The sequence below is a fragment of the Parasteatoda tepidariorum genome, chromosome 6 (genome assembly GCF_043381705.1).
Source record: "Parasteatoda tepidariorum isolate YZ-2023 chromosome 6, CAS_Ptep_4.0, whole genome shotgun sequence".
Lineage (NCBI taxonomy): Eukaryota > Metazoa > Arthropoda > Arachnida > Araneae > Theridiidae > Parasteatoda > Parasteatoda tepidariorum.
Genome location: NC_092209.1, coordinates 51,442,663 through 51,459,128, shown reverse-complemented (window position 1 = coordinate 51,459,128; position 16,466 = coordinate 51,442,663). Strand labels below are relative to the sequence as shown.

Below are 16,466 nucleotides of genomic sequence, written 5' to 3'. Positions count from 1 at the left end.
TTTTTTTCGTACACATTGCTTAAGTTTACATACACAAACATACATTTCATACATTTTCTTATGCTTTTAATATTTTTAAGTTTAGAAAGTTGCAGAAGAAAATTTTATTTTCTTATGCAATTTTTTAAAATATATTTGAGATTAGAAGAAACAAAAACTGCGATGTAATCGAACGAAATATTACAAAGGAAAGTGATTTTGAAAATATAAAATGTGCTTGATTGTATGAATGAACAGGAAAGAGATGCACTGTAAAACAGTCTAGATAAAATTATAGTTTAAAGTATAAAGTTATAGTTAAAAGTTAAAGTCTATATAAAATTATAGTTATAGCACTTTGAACTTAGGGTGCATCATCGGTAAAACCGCTTTTCACCGTAAAATATTATGTCATTATTTTTACAGTAATATTAATTTAATAAAATCAGTGATTTTACGGTAATTTTTGTCGTAAAAATTAAGGTATCTAATTTTTTTTGACTCTGTAGCATGTTCTGGTAAAAAGCACCGAGTCCCTGAGTTCCGGTACTTTTTACCGTAATTTGATCCCAAAATATTTGTAGTGAGCATGTCTATCTTTAGATACACCTTCAAGTTTCGCCAGAGAATCACACAGGCTTATATGTTTTTTATTCAACTTTTCTTAAAAGATTATACTTGTTTTGATTACTTTTTATTTCGGATCGCATGCAAATCGAATCCAGCTTACAATAATTTACAATTGTAAATAATTTAGTTTCCAATTTATGAATCATTAAATTTAAAATTGACTTAAGAATATTATCAACGTGATCGATTACAGAGTTTGCTTAAATTGTTCATTATCTGTTGCGCACTTAGTAAATTTCCTGATACCCCCTGATATTTGTTTCATTTGAAGGAAAATGTGTGTCAATTTTTCAGAAAATATACAAATTTCTCCAGAAATATTAAGGAATAAGAAGGGGTTTGTATCAGATAGAAAATGATTAAGTAGTCTTAATTAACAGGCTTTTTTTTTCTTCAGATCGAACCCAATTCTTTAAGGTGTGTAGACAGAAGGGAAAAATTCTAAATAAGCTTTTAATCATCTTAGTATGCACACGCAAATCAACTGTGCTGTATACTTTCTCAACTCGTCAGTATCATTAGAAGCATCACTGCGAAGAAAAATAAAAGATTTCTTAAAATTCAGCATAAATTAGTCAAACTAGCTCCGAAACAAATATAGTCAAATTTGAACACCATCTGCACATCATTGAGTACAGTGAGTAATTAAATCCGTTTATATCACTGTACTGTAAAAACTTCAGGGTGACAAGGGATAACTCAGGGATAAAATTACGTCAACTCAGATATAAATACGTCAACTTAGGGATGAAATTACGGTAAAAAGTACCGGCACTCAGGGTGACGGTATTATTTTTACCGGAGCAGTTTAAAACTGATATATCGGAATTTTTCAGTTATAATTACCATAAAATCACTGAATCACTCTAATTAAATAAATATTACTGTAAAAATTAAGGTATAATATTTTACGATAAAAATAGAATTTGTTTATCATGCACGTAGAGTGCCGGAACTTTGTTTCGTAATTTTATCCTGAATTTTTTACAGTGTGACTAATTTCCAAACGAGTATTTGTCAGAAAAAATTTGTTTGTTAACAAATAAGGACGAAAACAATAAAGAAAAAGACAGTTGCCAGAAAAGCATCGTTGCTCTCTCAGATTTTTTTAAAAAGAAATACACATCAATCTAGAAAAAGAATTCAAGAGGATTCCTCAGCACTTATTGAGAAAGGGTAATGTTCTCACACAGTACTTTTTCTTTACCATCAGAGAAAAAATAATGTAAATAAAATTTGGCTAAAAGGAATCACGAATTTATAAACAAATATTTTAATAATTCTTTTCTTTACATTCAGGTACATTGACAGGAAAATTACAAATTCGATCTTTTTCACTAAACACGGTGCCAGCACCACAAGTGAACAAGTAAATTAGGTAATCGTTGACAAATCCTGGTCTTTTGGGTTGGCACAAATAGAAAAACTTACAGTTTTCTGGATGTCGGAAATAACCACTTTGCGAACAAGAAAGAACATCTTTATTTGGGAATACCGGAATTTTGTTTGATCTAGTTGACCCCGTCACTACTCTTGGCGTGGTTGAAACTGTAGTTGATGGAGATGGCACAGTTGGTTTTGCTTTTGAAGTCGGTAATTCTGTTGAAGTCTTTGGAAATATGGAGTTATCATTGTCAGTCACTTCCTTCGGAATGGGTTCTGATGAGCCAGAGAGAACGGAGTTGATTGTTTGTAATAGTGGATATTTATGACCATGGCACCTTCCTCTGAAATCATCAGTTTCTATTGACCAGATCATAGCACCGCCAAGATTCATTTTAATTAGATAATTTACCTGAAAGGGTAATAACAAGGTTTTGGACACGCATTATTAAGGATTTTTCCTTTTAAGAAGTAGATATTTGATTTTTTTTTAAAGTCTAGCTTTATATTTACTCTTTTAAAAATAAAGTTTAAAAAACATGAAACTTATACACCAAAGAGCCATTACATTATGACCACCCTGCTAATAACATGTAGGACCCTCTTTAGCCCTCAAAACTGCTAGCACTCGTCGTGGCATTGATTCCTCAAGGTGCTGATAGGTAGTCTGAGGTATCTGGTACCAAGCGCTCGCCAACTGGTCCTGCAATTCCCTCACATTGCGAGGGAGTAGCGTGGCAGCACGAATTTCGTTTTCCAAGTTGGACCACAAATTCTCAATTGGATTAAGGTCAGGTGAATTTGGGGGCCAAGACATGACTTGAAAGTCACTAGAATGTTCCTCGAACTAATCCATGACGATTCGACCTTTATGACATGGTGCATTATCCTGTTGGTAAACACCATCCCCCGCAGGAAAAACTGTTGCCATTAATGGGTGAACCTGGTCTGCAACTATGTTCAAGTAGCTTACAGACGTCAGGGATTGTTCTATGAGGATTATGGGTCCTAATGTGCCCCATGAAAGCATTGTTCCTGGGTGAGAAACCATGAAAACTTGGGCGAGCCCTTTGTTATAGATGGAAGGTGGTCATAATGTAATGGCTCTTCGGTGTATATCCCGTGAAACCTTTGATTTATAAACATTTCATTCAATATATTTTATTTATGTAGATTTCATTGTAGATTCATTTAGATTACTAATAAATTCATTGAATTTTCCGCATGAAAGTTATAAATTTGAGTTCTTAGAGACGCATTAGTCTATGGCTTTTATTCTAACAAAAACTCAAAAAACGAATGAAGGCCAAAGAAAAGGCAGGAAAACGAAGGGAAAAAAACGAAAAATAGTTAAAAAGTAGGTGAAAGAACCGCGGTGGCTCAGGGGATAGAGCAATTGCCTCCAAATGATGTGACCCAGCTACGAATTCCAGAGATGACTGGTTGATACGAATTCTGCTCCTGACTCGCACCAATCACCGTGCTGACGTAAAATATCCACAGTGTTAGATGAATCATGGGTCAGAATCCCCTTGCCATTGCACTAACTGTGGTTGGTTTTCGTAGCTTCTCCTTCCATGTTACGCAAATGCGGGTTGGTTCCTCAAAAAAAATCTTCCACGATGGCAAACTTTCTCCCAATACTTGATCCAAGAGTTCCCTTGCCTGCTGGGTCGGGTACAAAATTACAAAGCCATGGAGTTGAACATTTGTAGTCGTAAACTTAGAATTGGGTCGGCTGTTCAATTAATGCAACAAATTAATAGAATAATTTATTTGCTTCTATGAATTGCTCGATTTTTACCTTTCATTTCTGCCCAAGTTATAGCTTAGTTTTTTTCATCTTTTCATTGCCAACTCGAGAAAAGAAATTTCACCACTTTTATATTAATATATGCAACTGTGTTCGATATAATATATATTGTTTTACTCATTGCATATAACAACTATCTATGTTAATGTTCGACGTTAAAACTGAATCTCCGATAATGAATATTAATGATACTGATTTAAGCAAAAATTCTGCCTAATTTTTGTTTTTTAATTAGATTTATAGTTAAGTTTTTTTTTCAGGTGCGTTTTTCTGTGTGATTTTTTAATTAATCTGGACTTATAACCCATTCGCGTTCAAATGAGTTGCTCTAGATTACGTCTATATTATATGATTCCGCCAATACGTCCTAGTATTTTAGCTTTTTTTCCATCGTAAAGTTTATACTTTTTCCTTCAAAATTAACTGTCTCATTTTTTCTTAAGACGATTTTTTTTCTAGTTAAAAAAAAGAATAATTTCAGAAAAAATTTTTTTCGTCATTTTTTACTCCCGAAATATTTAAATTGTAACATTTGTGAATCAAAAGCTGATATTAACTCCAAATTTAAGTAAATATATGTAGCCCCTTTTTATTTAAATCCCGAAAGAAAAAAAGCAAGGAATTATACGATTTTTAATTAATTTTTAACCATATAGAAAATTTAAAATTTCCGATTCCCTTGGCAATTATTTCTAGCGTTCAAGTGAGATTATTTAATCTCTCTATCAACGCATGCGCGTAAGGTCAATAAAGGAAGAGATCACTTGTACTGGGAGATAACAAAATTATTAATATTGTGATATATCTTGAGAAAATATAGATATTTTACGATATAACTAATTTATATATTTATCGCATCAATGTTTTTTAGAACATTTTCGTAACTCAAATGAAGACATTTCTTTTCAAAAGCATTTTAATAAATCATAACTTTATAAATAACTGATCATTTATAAAAATTTATCTGTGTATTAAATAAGAGATAGAAAAGATTTAGTTTTATTTACAACAATTTAGCGTTAAATGAGAATTTTTTCGAATTAATTTTGATTACTGATCTAAATAAAATAAAAGGGGAAAAAGTATACTACATATTTGAGCATATTACAAGTATACTACATATTTGAATATTATTAAATAATGATATTTTAATGACGCGATATCCTCTTTCAGCAACCGGTAGTCCAAAATATTGTCAATTTTACTCTTAGCAGAAGATTTTTCTACTTACCAGAGGTGTTGAGAGCTTTTTTCTTCGATAGCTCATTTTTAAATATTCATGATTAAACGGCAACTTTCTATGTGAAGTCCTGAAGCAACATCGCTTCAGAATAAAGAGGAAGTTGCAGAGCAGCGAAAACGTGCACCATCTCACCCTAATGCTTTAATTTGTTTCTAAAAATACCAATGCCAAACATTCAGAGCAATGCTGCCAAATACAGAAGAATCAATGTGGAGCCACAAAGAGGTGACTTCGGAAAGGCGGAAGACAATGAAGTGATGAGTTCGGGTAAATGATATAACTGGTCGCCTTAGACGATTAGTATTGAATGTAATAGATAATTAGTACTAAAAATAATACAAATTGCGACAAGTAGAAAAATACTCTTTATCTGAGCTTCTTTATTGACGAATTAAAATTTTTAATTCTCCGAATAGGAAAATTTGTTGCAATTTGTAAAATACAAGTTCGAATAGTTTAAGTTTTAGGAGTAAATCATACAACTTACCTTTGTTTTTATGCTTTTGATATCATCGTAACCTATCCATTGCCTCTCTTTAACTGCATAAGGAGCAGCGATATGTTTCTCAACTTTAATATTCCATCCTTTTTCAAACTCCAATTTCTTGCAGATCTGATGTGAAATTAATGTGAAAAAAATATTATCTTAACAAAACAAACTTTTACACTTGAATGTTTGATATATGAAGTCAGACACGTTAGTTTTGGTAATTAGTTATTAGACCTAATGTAACTAGTTATAATGTAATTTTTACTGAAATGATAAAAAAAAAATATTTGATAAACCATGATGGTAATTAACTGATAAATTGAGGTAAAAAAATGTGTTTTTTTCCTTAAACAACACTATAAAAAATTCCGGATCAAATTAATAAAAATTCCTGCTCCCCTGTGTGCAGCATCCGTAAAATGCATTTTACAAAATACGTTTATCTCATAACTTTTACAGAAATATTCCTTTAATTACAAAGATTTATACAAGAAATATCATTGTAAAAGTTGTGGTATATCATAATTTTTGTTCCGAAATATTTAACGGTAAAATTGAATTTGGCCATTATTTTATCCGGTATCTTTTAAAAAGTGTTCTGGCTTTATATCGATGCTCTTTATTTAGAACCTTTCTATTTACCAGTCAAGCTAGCAAATTGAAAAAAAATAGGTTACAAGAGATTTGACTCTTTTGTAAAGATTCATTTTTTTCAACAGTATCTTAGCTCTGTTTTACTGAGTAATAATTCTAAAAAAAGAAAAGAAAATTTTGTGGAATCTTAAAGATTATTGGCAAGCAACATCACAAAAAATTTTCCGATAAGACTAATTTTGTCCAAAATTCATTTATTTTAATTTGGGAAAATTATACTATCAAAATATTTGCTGTACAACAATAGGTAGCACAAAAATTGTCTTAGTATATGTAAATTTAATATTTTGAAATGAGAAATTGATTCTCTCATCACATTATTTTAGTCGAATTTTTGAAATTTCTTTTTTGGAATACCACAAAAAATTGCTATTTTAAACAAAAATAAAATGTTAAAAATTATATGTTTTTAACCATTGAATATTAACTCTCTGAGTTGGTACTGATAATTTTGCTTTTTAATTACTTTAAAACATGTACATTTCTGAATTTTGTTTAGATTGCTCTTTGTTTCGTTTATTTATGTTTATCACATTTTTTCCCTGCTTCATATGAGTTTTATTTTGACACAGACGTGGAATATTTATATAATAAAAATTTTAATTTAATTGCTTGTTTAGTGGTGTTTTGGTGTTCTACTGGGAACCGTGTGTTTACAATCAGTCCACTGCGGGATGAAAAAAACAGAACAAGAAAACCACAGTGGCCGGGAGGTGCAAATCAGGGAATTAGCATTCATACGAATAAAAAATTAGGAACCTATTTTTGTGCGCTTGAAACATGTCAACTGTTAATTCCAATTTGTACATTTTTGCAGCGAATGAAGTTTTTAATCGAGTAATACTTCTTTTCATATTTAATTTCAGGTAATCAATCAAAGATTTGAGTATATAAGATATTTTTTGTATTTCTGAATATTAAAACAGGTAGTTATATTATAAAGGTTATCCGAATTCCACGCTACTCAATTTCATAAAACATTTTCTAAGCTACATTTCCGTAAAAAAAAAAAAGTAAAAGTAAAATTTTCCGGATCAAGTTACGGTATCGGCATTTTGGGTGCACCATCCTTAAAATCCATTTTACCGTGAAATCCGATTCTATTGTAAGGTATTATACTGTAATTTTTACAGTAATATTTATTTAATTAGAGTGATTCAGTTATTTCACGGTGTTTCTTACTATAAAAATTACGATTTATCAGATTTTTTGCTAGTAAAATGGATTTCACGGTGAAAAGTACCGGCACATTTTACCGTAATTTTATCCCAAACTTTTAAAGGGTTATCAAAATTACTATTATTCTTGAGGGATTGCTTTTAAATTATTGCGCATTCGATGCAAGATATATTCACAGACTTGATTAAATACTTAATTCTTCAATTTTACATGGGAATTATGCCAATAAATATTGAAAATCTTTGCAAAAATTTAAGTGTAGATCAAATGTTTAAACTTAAACTTAAAATCAGCTAACACTATGAAAAATTATTTAGAAACATACACAATAACAAAATTTTTGCTCTCATTTTGAAAAAAAAAGAAAAAAAGGAAAAAAGAGAGAGATTCTTTTTACCTCGTTATATCCAAGGAAACCCTGTTCTCTTGTAAATTCTCCAGCTATTCCTTTTCCGGTAATAGGAGCATTTAAATCATTCTGTTCTGGATCACGTAGAGTAAAGCTACGACCGTAGAATGGTAGTCCTAAAATTAATTTTTCAGCTGGAGCTCCTTTTTCCAACCAGTATTTCACTGCAAAATCCTAAAAACATAGAATTGGATTTATATTATTACGGTTTTTAAAAAATGTAAGTTCTTCAGAATATTCACCTTACTCCTCATTAATTTTAATATATTCATTGTTTTCTTGTTCAGCTTTTCCAAGTAATGCACAAAATTTTATATATACCTTATATATATATACTTCACTAAGAAATTTATCTGAACAATTTTGTTCAATTAAACTAACCCACACTGAGAGAAAAAGTATGGTCAAAACTACCAGAATATGGCAAAATTTACCATGTTTTTAGCTCTATGGTTGCACCAAGAAGCTCGATCATTTTTACAGAAGCGTTTTGGCAATGATTTTGTTAAAATTATTAATAAAATATGATTTTATTATATGTAATAAATTTAGGCAATTTTATCATACCTTAGAGAATGCCATAAAGACATTTATTTGGTTAAATTTACTTTACAGTTTGGTATTTGTTATTAAAAGTGTAGTAATAAGATCTATAATTTTCAAAACCATAATTTTTGGTAAAATGTTACCATGTGAATGAAAAAATTACCAAATGAATGATTTCAATACGGAATATTTTTGTTAATTTTTGTTAATTTTAATTTGGTTAATTTTTGGGTATATTTACACAACGTTTCAAAATTTAGGCAATTTTATCATACCTTAGAGAATGCCATAAAGACATTTATTTGGTTAAATTTACTTTACAGTTTTGTATTTGTTACTAAAAGTGTAGTAATAAGATCTATAATTTTCAAAACCATAATTTTTGGTAAAATGTTACCATGTGAATGAAAAAATTACCAAATGAATGATTTCAATACGGAATATTTTGGTTAATTTTTGTTAATTTTAATTTGGTTAATTTTTGGGTATATTTACACAACGTTTCAAAATTTAGGCAATTTTATCATACCTTAGAGAATGCCATAAAGACATTTATTTGGTTAAATTTACTTTACAGTTTTGTATTTGTTACTAAAAGTGTAGTAATAAGATCTATAATTTTCAAAACCATAATTTTTGGTAAAATGTTACCATGTGAATGAAAAAATTACCAAATGAATGATTTCAATACGGAATATTTTGGTTAATTTTTGTTAATTTTAATTTGGTTAATTTTTGGGTATATTTACACAACGTTTCAAAATTTAGGCAATTTTATCATACCTTAGAGAATGCCATAAAGACATTTATTTGGTTAAATTTACTTTACAGTTTTGTATTTGTTACTAAAAGTGTAGTAATAAGATCTATAATTTTCAAAACCATAATTTTTGGTAAAATGTTACCATGTGAATGAAAAAATTACCAAATGAATGATTTCAATACGGAATATTTTGGTTAATTTTTGTTAATTTTAATTTGGTTAATTTTTGGGTATATTTACACAACGTTTCAAAATTTAGGCAATTTTATCATACCTTAGAGAATGCCATAAAGACATTTATTTGGTTAAATTTACTTTACAGTTTTGTATTTGTTACTAAAAGTGTAGTAATAAGATCTATAATTTTCAAAACCATAATTTTTGGTAAAATGTTACCATGTGAATGAAAAAATTACCAAATGAATGATTTCAATACGGAATATTTTGGTTAATTTTTGTTAATTTTAATTTGGTTAATTTTTGGGTATATTTACACAACGTTTCAAAATTTAGGCAATTTTATCATACCTTAGAGAATGCCATAAAGACATTTATTTGGTTAAATTTACTTTACAGTTTTGTATTTGTTACTAAAAGTGTAGTAATAAGATCTATAATTTTCAAAACCATAATTTTTGGTAAAATGTTACCATGTGAATGAAAAAATTACCAAATGAATGATTTCAATACGGAATATTTTGGTTAATTTTTGTTAATTTTAATTTGGTTAATTTTTGGGTATATTTACACAACGTTTCAAAATTTAGGCAATTTTATCATACCTTAGAGAATGCCATAAAGACATTTATTTGGTTAAATTTACTTTACAGTTTTGTATTTGTTACTAAAAGTGTAGTAATAAGATCTATAATTTTCAAAACCATAATTTTTGGTAAAATGTTACCATGTGAATGAAAAAATTACCAAATGAATGATTTCAATACGGAATATTTTGGTTAATTTTTGTTAATTTTAATTTGGTTAATTTTTGGGTATATTTACACAACGTTTCAAAATTTAGGCAATTTTATCATACCTTAGAGAATGCCATAAAGACATTTATTTGGTTAAATTTACTTTACAGTTTTGTATTTGTTACTAAAAGTGTAGTAATAAGATCTATAATTTTCAAAACCATAATTTTTGGTAAAATGTTACCATGTGAATGAAAAAATTACCAAATGAATGATTTCAATACGGAATATTTTGGTTAATTTTTGTTAATTTTAATTTGGTTAATTTTTGGGTATATTTACACAACGTTTCAAAATTTAGGCAATTTTATCATACCTTAGAGAATGCCATAAAGACATTTATTTGGTTAAATTTACTTTACAGTTTTGTATTTNTTCACCACTTACAATCTAAATAGCTAATACACTTTTTTAAAAGCCAATAAGAACATTGGTAGAATTCTTCTACATAAGTACAATACTGTGTCTTTGATGATAAAATACTATGTCTTTGATGATAATATAAATATGTCTTTGTGCTAGAACATTGTGTTCATTGGCGAGTGAGCGCAGCGAGCCATGGTTCACGGCGTGAACCACATAGGATTGCGTAGCAATTCTCGGGGGTTGGCGAGCGTTAGCGAGCAGGGGGCGGAGCCTCCTAGTTGTTATATATTTTATGAGACCATTTTATATTAAGAATTCTAATACATTTGTTGATGAAAGCCTATAACTTATTTGTATTTTTTGTTTCAAGTTGTACCATGTTTCTAATCCGTATAAAAGTACTGATTTCACTTTTAAGTTGAATATTTATATTTTTGTTTCATTTGAAATGGTCCTAAATGCCCAAAATTTATTTGGAATAGCAAAATCACAGTATGCTGAAAATAAATACAGTAAAAAACACAGTGAAAAATTAAGATTAAATTACGTTAAAAAAAGCACCGGCGCCCTAAGTGCCGTTATTTTTTATTTTTACTGCAAGCTGAACTGATACTTTGTTCATTTTTACTGAACAAAGTATCAGTTCAGTGTACCGCAATTCGAAGTATACTGTAATTTTATATAAAGAAATATTTACTATAAAATCGCAGATTCACTGTAATTATACAAATATTGCTGTCGAAATTGAGGAATACTGAGGAATTGCGGAATATAGCACGGAAAAAATGGATGCACTGAATGAATGAATGCGCCTAAATTCATTCATTCAGTGCATCTATTTTTCATGAATGCGCCTTTTATGAATGCACCTAAAGTGTCGGTACTTTTCACCGTAAATTGGTTCGAAATAAAGAAAATTATTTTTCCGGAAATAAAAAAATTATTTTTTTTACTTTTTTCTAATCAAGACAAATTCGGCTGTACTATTATAATTATCATTATTCAAAAAAATATTAAATTTCTGATCATCATTCAATATCATAAGTCAGTAAATTAAAAATTTACAATAATTGTATCTAAACTTACCACATTAAGCTTTTTGTTATCTTCTGAATCATTTGGTAATAAATATAAGGGAGCATTGTGACCAGTTAGTTTGTCCCAACCACCATGAAAGTCATACGCCATTAAATTGATAAAATCCAAATATCTGTATAGAATATATAATGAAAAGTTTATGATGATATGTGAAAATCAAACTGTTATGCATATAATACAAAACTATCCACACAAAAATTAAAAACAACCCTATAGCTACATTTTGTTATATTTTTCTGCTTTTATGATTTGTAGCATCATCAATAATGATACGACAGCGCAGGATGGGCTAAGACCTTCCTAACCTGTCGTTTCCAATCACTACAACTGGTAACCAAAATCTCTCATTCATGAAAATTGCTTTAGTATTTGGAAGCTATTAAACACTACTGAATTTAACAATAAAGAACCGTGTTTTCCTGATACATATTTTCAAGGTTTATTTTCGTTCTTTTCGTTTTTATTTTAACGAAAGCCACAATTATTATTTTATATTCAGCTTATGCATTCACCAAATCTAATGAAGAACTAGACTGGATGCGAACTCCAAACCTGTAGGATCAACTATCTGATGTCAAAAACAATTTTAAGCCTAGCATTTGATGATACGATACGATGAAAAAATTTCATTCTTCATTCATTCATTCACTTTTTTAAAAATAACTTATGAAATTTCAGATGCTAAATATTTTCAGAATAATTAATAATCGTGCGTTGATTTATATGCTTACATTCGCTTGCATTATGCCTCGCCGAAATCAAGTCGATCGTTTAAGTTTCCATAGCCGAATAAAATTGGGAGCCGCTGGTTGATGGCGTCAGATGCAAGCGTTAGAGTACGCCTTAGAACTAGCACTTTAAAGTACTAGTAAAGGCCTGGTTTCTTAGGACAGGACGCCGTCAGATGGAAATCAGCGCTAACCTCTGATTGGTCCATTTGTGAGTTTGATAGTATACGTCATCGAGTTCAAGATGAGCGTTCGATGACGTACACTATCAAACTCACAAATGGACCAATCAGAGGTTAGCGCTGATTTCCAGCTGACGGCGTCCTGTCCTAAGAAACCAGGCCTTAAGATACAGTATTGAAGTGTAATAAAGAATTTTAACAAGACTTGGAGCCATGGTGGCTCATGGGATAAAGTATTCGCCTTCCAATGAGGTGAACTGGGTTCGAATCCCAATAATGGCTGGTTGATACGAATTTCGCCCCCGGCTCGCATTGACCACTGTGCTGACATAAATACCCTTAGTGCTATATGGATTAAGGGTTTAAGTCCTCTTGCGGTCAGACTAATTGTGGGAGGTTTTTGTGGTTTTCCTCTCCATGCAACGCAGAAGGGGATTAGTTCCATCAAAAAGTTCGCCACGATGACAAATTTCTTCCTATATTTGATCCAGGAGTTCCCTTGTCTTCTGGATGGCGTTCAAAATTACACTGCTACGGAGTTGAACAATAGTAGTCGTAAGCCAAAAATTGGGTCAGCTGATCAACGATGATTATAAAATAAAACTTAGGCTTAAAAAGGTTTTGTATTGTTGAATTGATGATGTTGTAATAAGGAATTGATGATGTTGTATTGTTGATATTGTATTGATGATGATGTAATGAAATTCTAAATTTTTAGCTCATACAAAATTAAAAATAGAGGTATAAAAAAAGCTACGTTGCATTGCACCAAGCTCGTATAAATGTATAAATATGTAAGACATAACACAAAAAGGGAAATCAGATAAATAGTTTCTGACATTAAAGTTTTAAAACTCGATTTGGAGAAAAAATGTCATTTGAAAATCAGAATTTCGATGAAGAAAGCTATAAGAATTTCTGGAACTTGGTCGACACAGAGCTCCAGAAAATGAGTGCTTTATCTATGTAAAGTAGTCGAAATTTTGATCCCGAGATACCATCACCACAGGCATAGAAACGAGTCAAACGTAGTAATGATAATGGATAATTTACTTCAATTTCCTAAAACATATTTTAATTGAGTTACAAGCGTTCTCAAACAAGTTTTACCATAAAATAATAAAATTTTTTAATAATTATTCCATTAAATAATGGGTTAGCTTTGTGTGCAAAAAGGTAAAAATAGCTCAAATTAGGCCGAGTATAAATAATGCAGTTTCGGTTCTAAAGAGAAGAGACTTTTCAGTCTTGGAACACAGAAGAAACAAGGGAAACACAGAAATGCAGAAGAAAATTACAGACAAATCACAACAAAGAAAAAAGGAATTGAATAATAAGGTAGGACGAACAAATTGAAGGAGATAATCAAACAAAAGAAGGGGGATAAGAAAAATTGCTCTGGTGAGGTCACCGTTGCGAAGTGTAAAGATTAAAAGACAACATATTTCTGAACTTTTGGAAAGAGCACAATAACATATGTCAAACATTTAGAAAGATGTTTGAAATTCCATTTTCTTTAAATGTCAGCATTTAAGGGTCTCACCCTACCACTGCACCTTTTTTTCCTCATAACCTTTATCTTGTTACTGTCTTGCTTGTACCCTATTAGTAAACACTATTTTCAGGCTGTAATTTGTTTGCAATTTTCTTTCGCATCACTGTGTTTCCCGCTTTCATTATATATTTGGATATTTAATGAAACTCTTAATTATAGAGACAAAACTACAAGTTCGTTTATATGTTATTTGCTCTCTTTTCACTTTTAGCTTTATTCATGTTAATAAATGAATAGTATGAAGTTTATAAAAGCTTTCTCAATTCCTGAAACTGCTTTAAGACATGAAACTAGGAAAGTCATTATTTGAAATCGAAATGTGCTCTTTTCACATTGGGAAGACATTCTCGAACCTTAAATTATAGATTACTTTATTTAATTATTATCACAATAAAAATATGAAAATATTACATACTTACTTTCCTAAAGCTGGTATGTCATAAGCGCCATCAATTGTTTTCTGCCCTGCAGATACGGCTGCTGTTAACAACATATTATTTGGTTTAAAGGCTTCTCTCAATTCCTGAATTAAACAGAAAAACCATAAAGCAAAGAAAAAAATAAACTTGCATTTAAAAGCATGTTAAGTTAAAATTAAGATTTATTAAGATTAAATTAAGTTAAAATTTAGATTTATAGGGTGAGTCTGAACAAGAGGGCTAAACTTTACTGGATGATAAAACACATCTACACGAACAATTTTACCTTTACGTCGTAGAATGTATGATCGCAACACAGGAAGAAGTTAAAAGATATATGTGGGGAGAGTATTTATCGACAATGTCAACCTTCATCTATGAAAAGGTACCCCAACATAGAATCGAGTTAACACGTCTTGTATACTAGTGAATTGGAATTGTACTTTCGTAGTGGTAGTTACACTATAGTACTTCCCCACCAGAATTTTATCTGTGATAGAATTCGATGAATGGATACCACTAGTTGATTCATTGCTGTTTTGTGAGAATCCGGGAGAGCTGTATTAAGATCATCGTAAGTTTGAGTACTGATCGTGAGAGCTGTATTAAGTTCACGGTCGTTATCGCTCTTATGATGCCATTAGAAGTCGAGTGTATACAGGCCGACGTTGTGTGTGATCGAGACTGAGTAACAACAAAGCGAGGAGGTGGAAAATGCTGCAGTCAGAAGTAGCAAGTCAATATTTCAAAGTGGACCATCCATCGGAGTGGATTCAGATCGAAGTGGGCGTTACTGCAAAGGTAGGCGTGTTCACACTTTGTCCGGAAGTCACCAATGTGGGGAGAGTAGTTATCGACAATGTCAACCTTCATCTATGAAAAGGTATTCCAACATAGAATCGAGTTAACACGTTTTATATACAACTGAATTGGAATTGTATTTTCGTAGTGGTAGATACACTACAGCAGTGATTGTCAACCTTTTTTTTTTTTTTTTGTTGCGGCACACTTTTAACGATTTCGAAATTTGACGGCACACAATCAAAAAAATTAGATTAAAAGTTGTTTAATTACCTATTTTACACTGTGTTAAATAGTTTGTGATAATAATTTTGAATGTGAAAAAAATAATATGTACTACAAAAGCACATTTATTAAGGGATTTATTATTTCTCTCGACCAATTTTTTATTAGTTAGTAACAGTTATTTATTTTTTTGCTAGTTATCAATTGTTAAATTGTTTTTTATAATTATTAACTGTTATTTTTTTGTGATTTCCTGTTAACTAGTTTTCTTGCTAATTGTTAATTGTTAGCTTAATTTTTGTTAGTTATCCTTTGTTAAATTGTTTATTAATTGCATATCTTACTTTAATGATAAGCTCTTATAACATTTTTTAAAATTGTATGTCATATACAATCTGAACACTTCCATCTTATTTTAAGATTGTCAGAGACAATACAATCGCCTACAAAGATGCTCACGCGCTTAAAGCGTGAAAAAATTATAAAAAGTATATATAGATATATATATATACTATATATATTCTCACGAGAGCTGTCATTTTTCAGTTCATAAAATCCCAAAAAAGTAAAGTGAATAAAAAGCTCTGAAACTTTTTATATTAATAGAAATATGTAATGGCATTATAAAGAAAGTATATATCCTATAAATTATACTTAATATTAAAATAAATTAATTAATTTCACTGTTTAAAAAGTGAGGGAATGACGCTAATAGTGAGGGAATGATATTTTATTTTAATACATGTTTTTCTCTAAGTTACAGCTTCTTCAAGTTTGAAAATGATAACATACTAAGTATATCTAACATTTATTATAATTTAGTTTTATGTACTTAATAGCTTTTAAAGGTTTGGGAAATAAAATTGGCTGGCACGATTGAACAAAAAAAAAATTAATAATATACTCATCTTGAATCATTCCCTCACTTCAGCATCATTCCCTCACTTTATACACTAGTGAGGGAATGACAAATTTAATAAAATTTAAAAATAACAGTTAGGCCTAATTAATTTCTGAAATCAATCACAT

General features: G+C 30.1%; 1 protein-coding gene across 1 annotated transcript in view; it reads right to left on the bottom strand.

Annotated features, from left to right (window-relative positions):
• Positions 1 to 1,866: 1,866 nt before the first annotated feature.
• Positions 1,867 to 16,466, bottom strand: part of LOC107444467 (chitinase-3-like protein 1) — a 27,203-nt gene continuing 12,603 nt past the window's right edge. The window contains exons 5-9 of the mRNA XM_016058616.3: positions 14,412 to 14,515; positions 11,516 to 11,639; positions 7,769 to 7,954; positions 5,536 to 5,661; positions 1,867 to 2,404 (exon numbers count right to left, since the gene is read on the bottom strand). Of these exons, the coding sequence (XP_015914102.1) occupies positions 1,883 to 2,404; positions 5,536 to 5,661; positions 7,769 to 7,954; positions 11,516 to 11,639; positions 14,412 to 14,515 (1,062 nt within the window). The 3' untranslated portion in view covers positions 1,867 to 1,882. The remainder of the gene's footprint in view (positions 2,405 to 5,535; positions 5,662 to 7,768; positions 7,955 to 11,515; positions 11,640 to 14,411; positions 14,516 to 16,466) is intronic.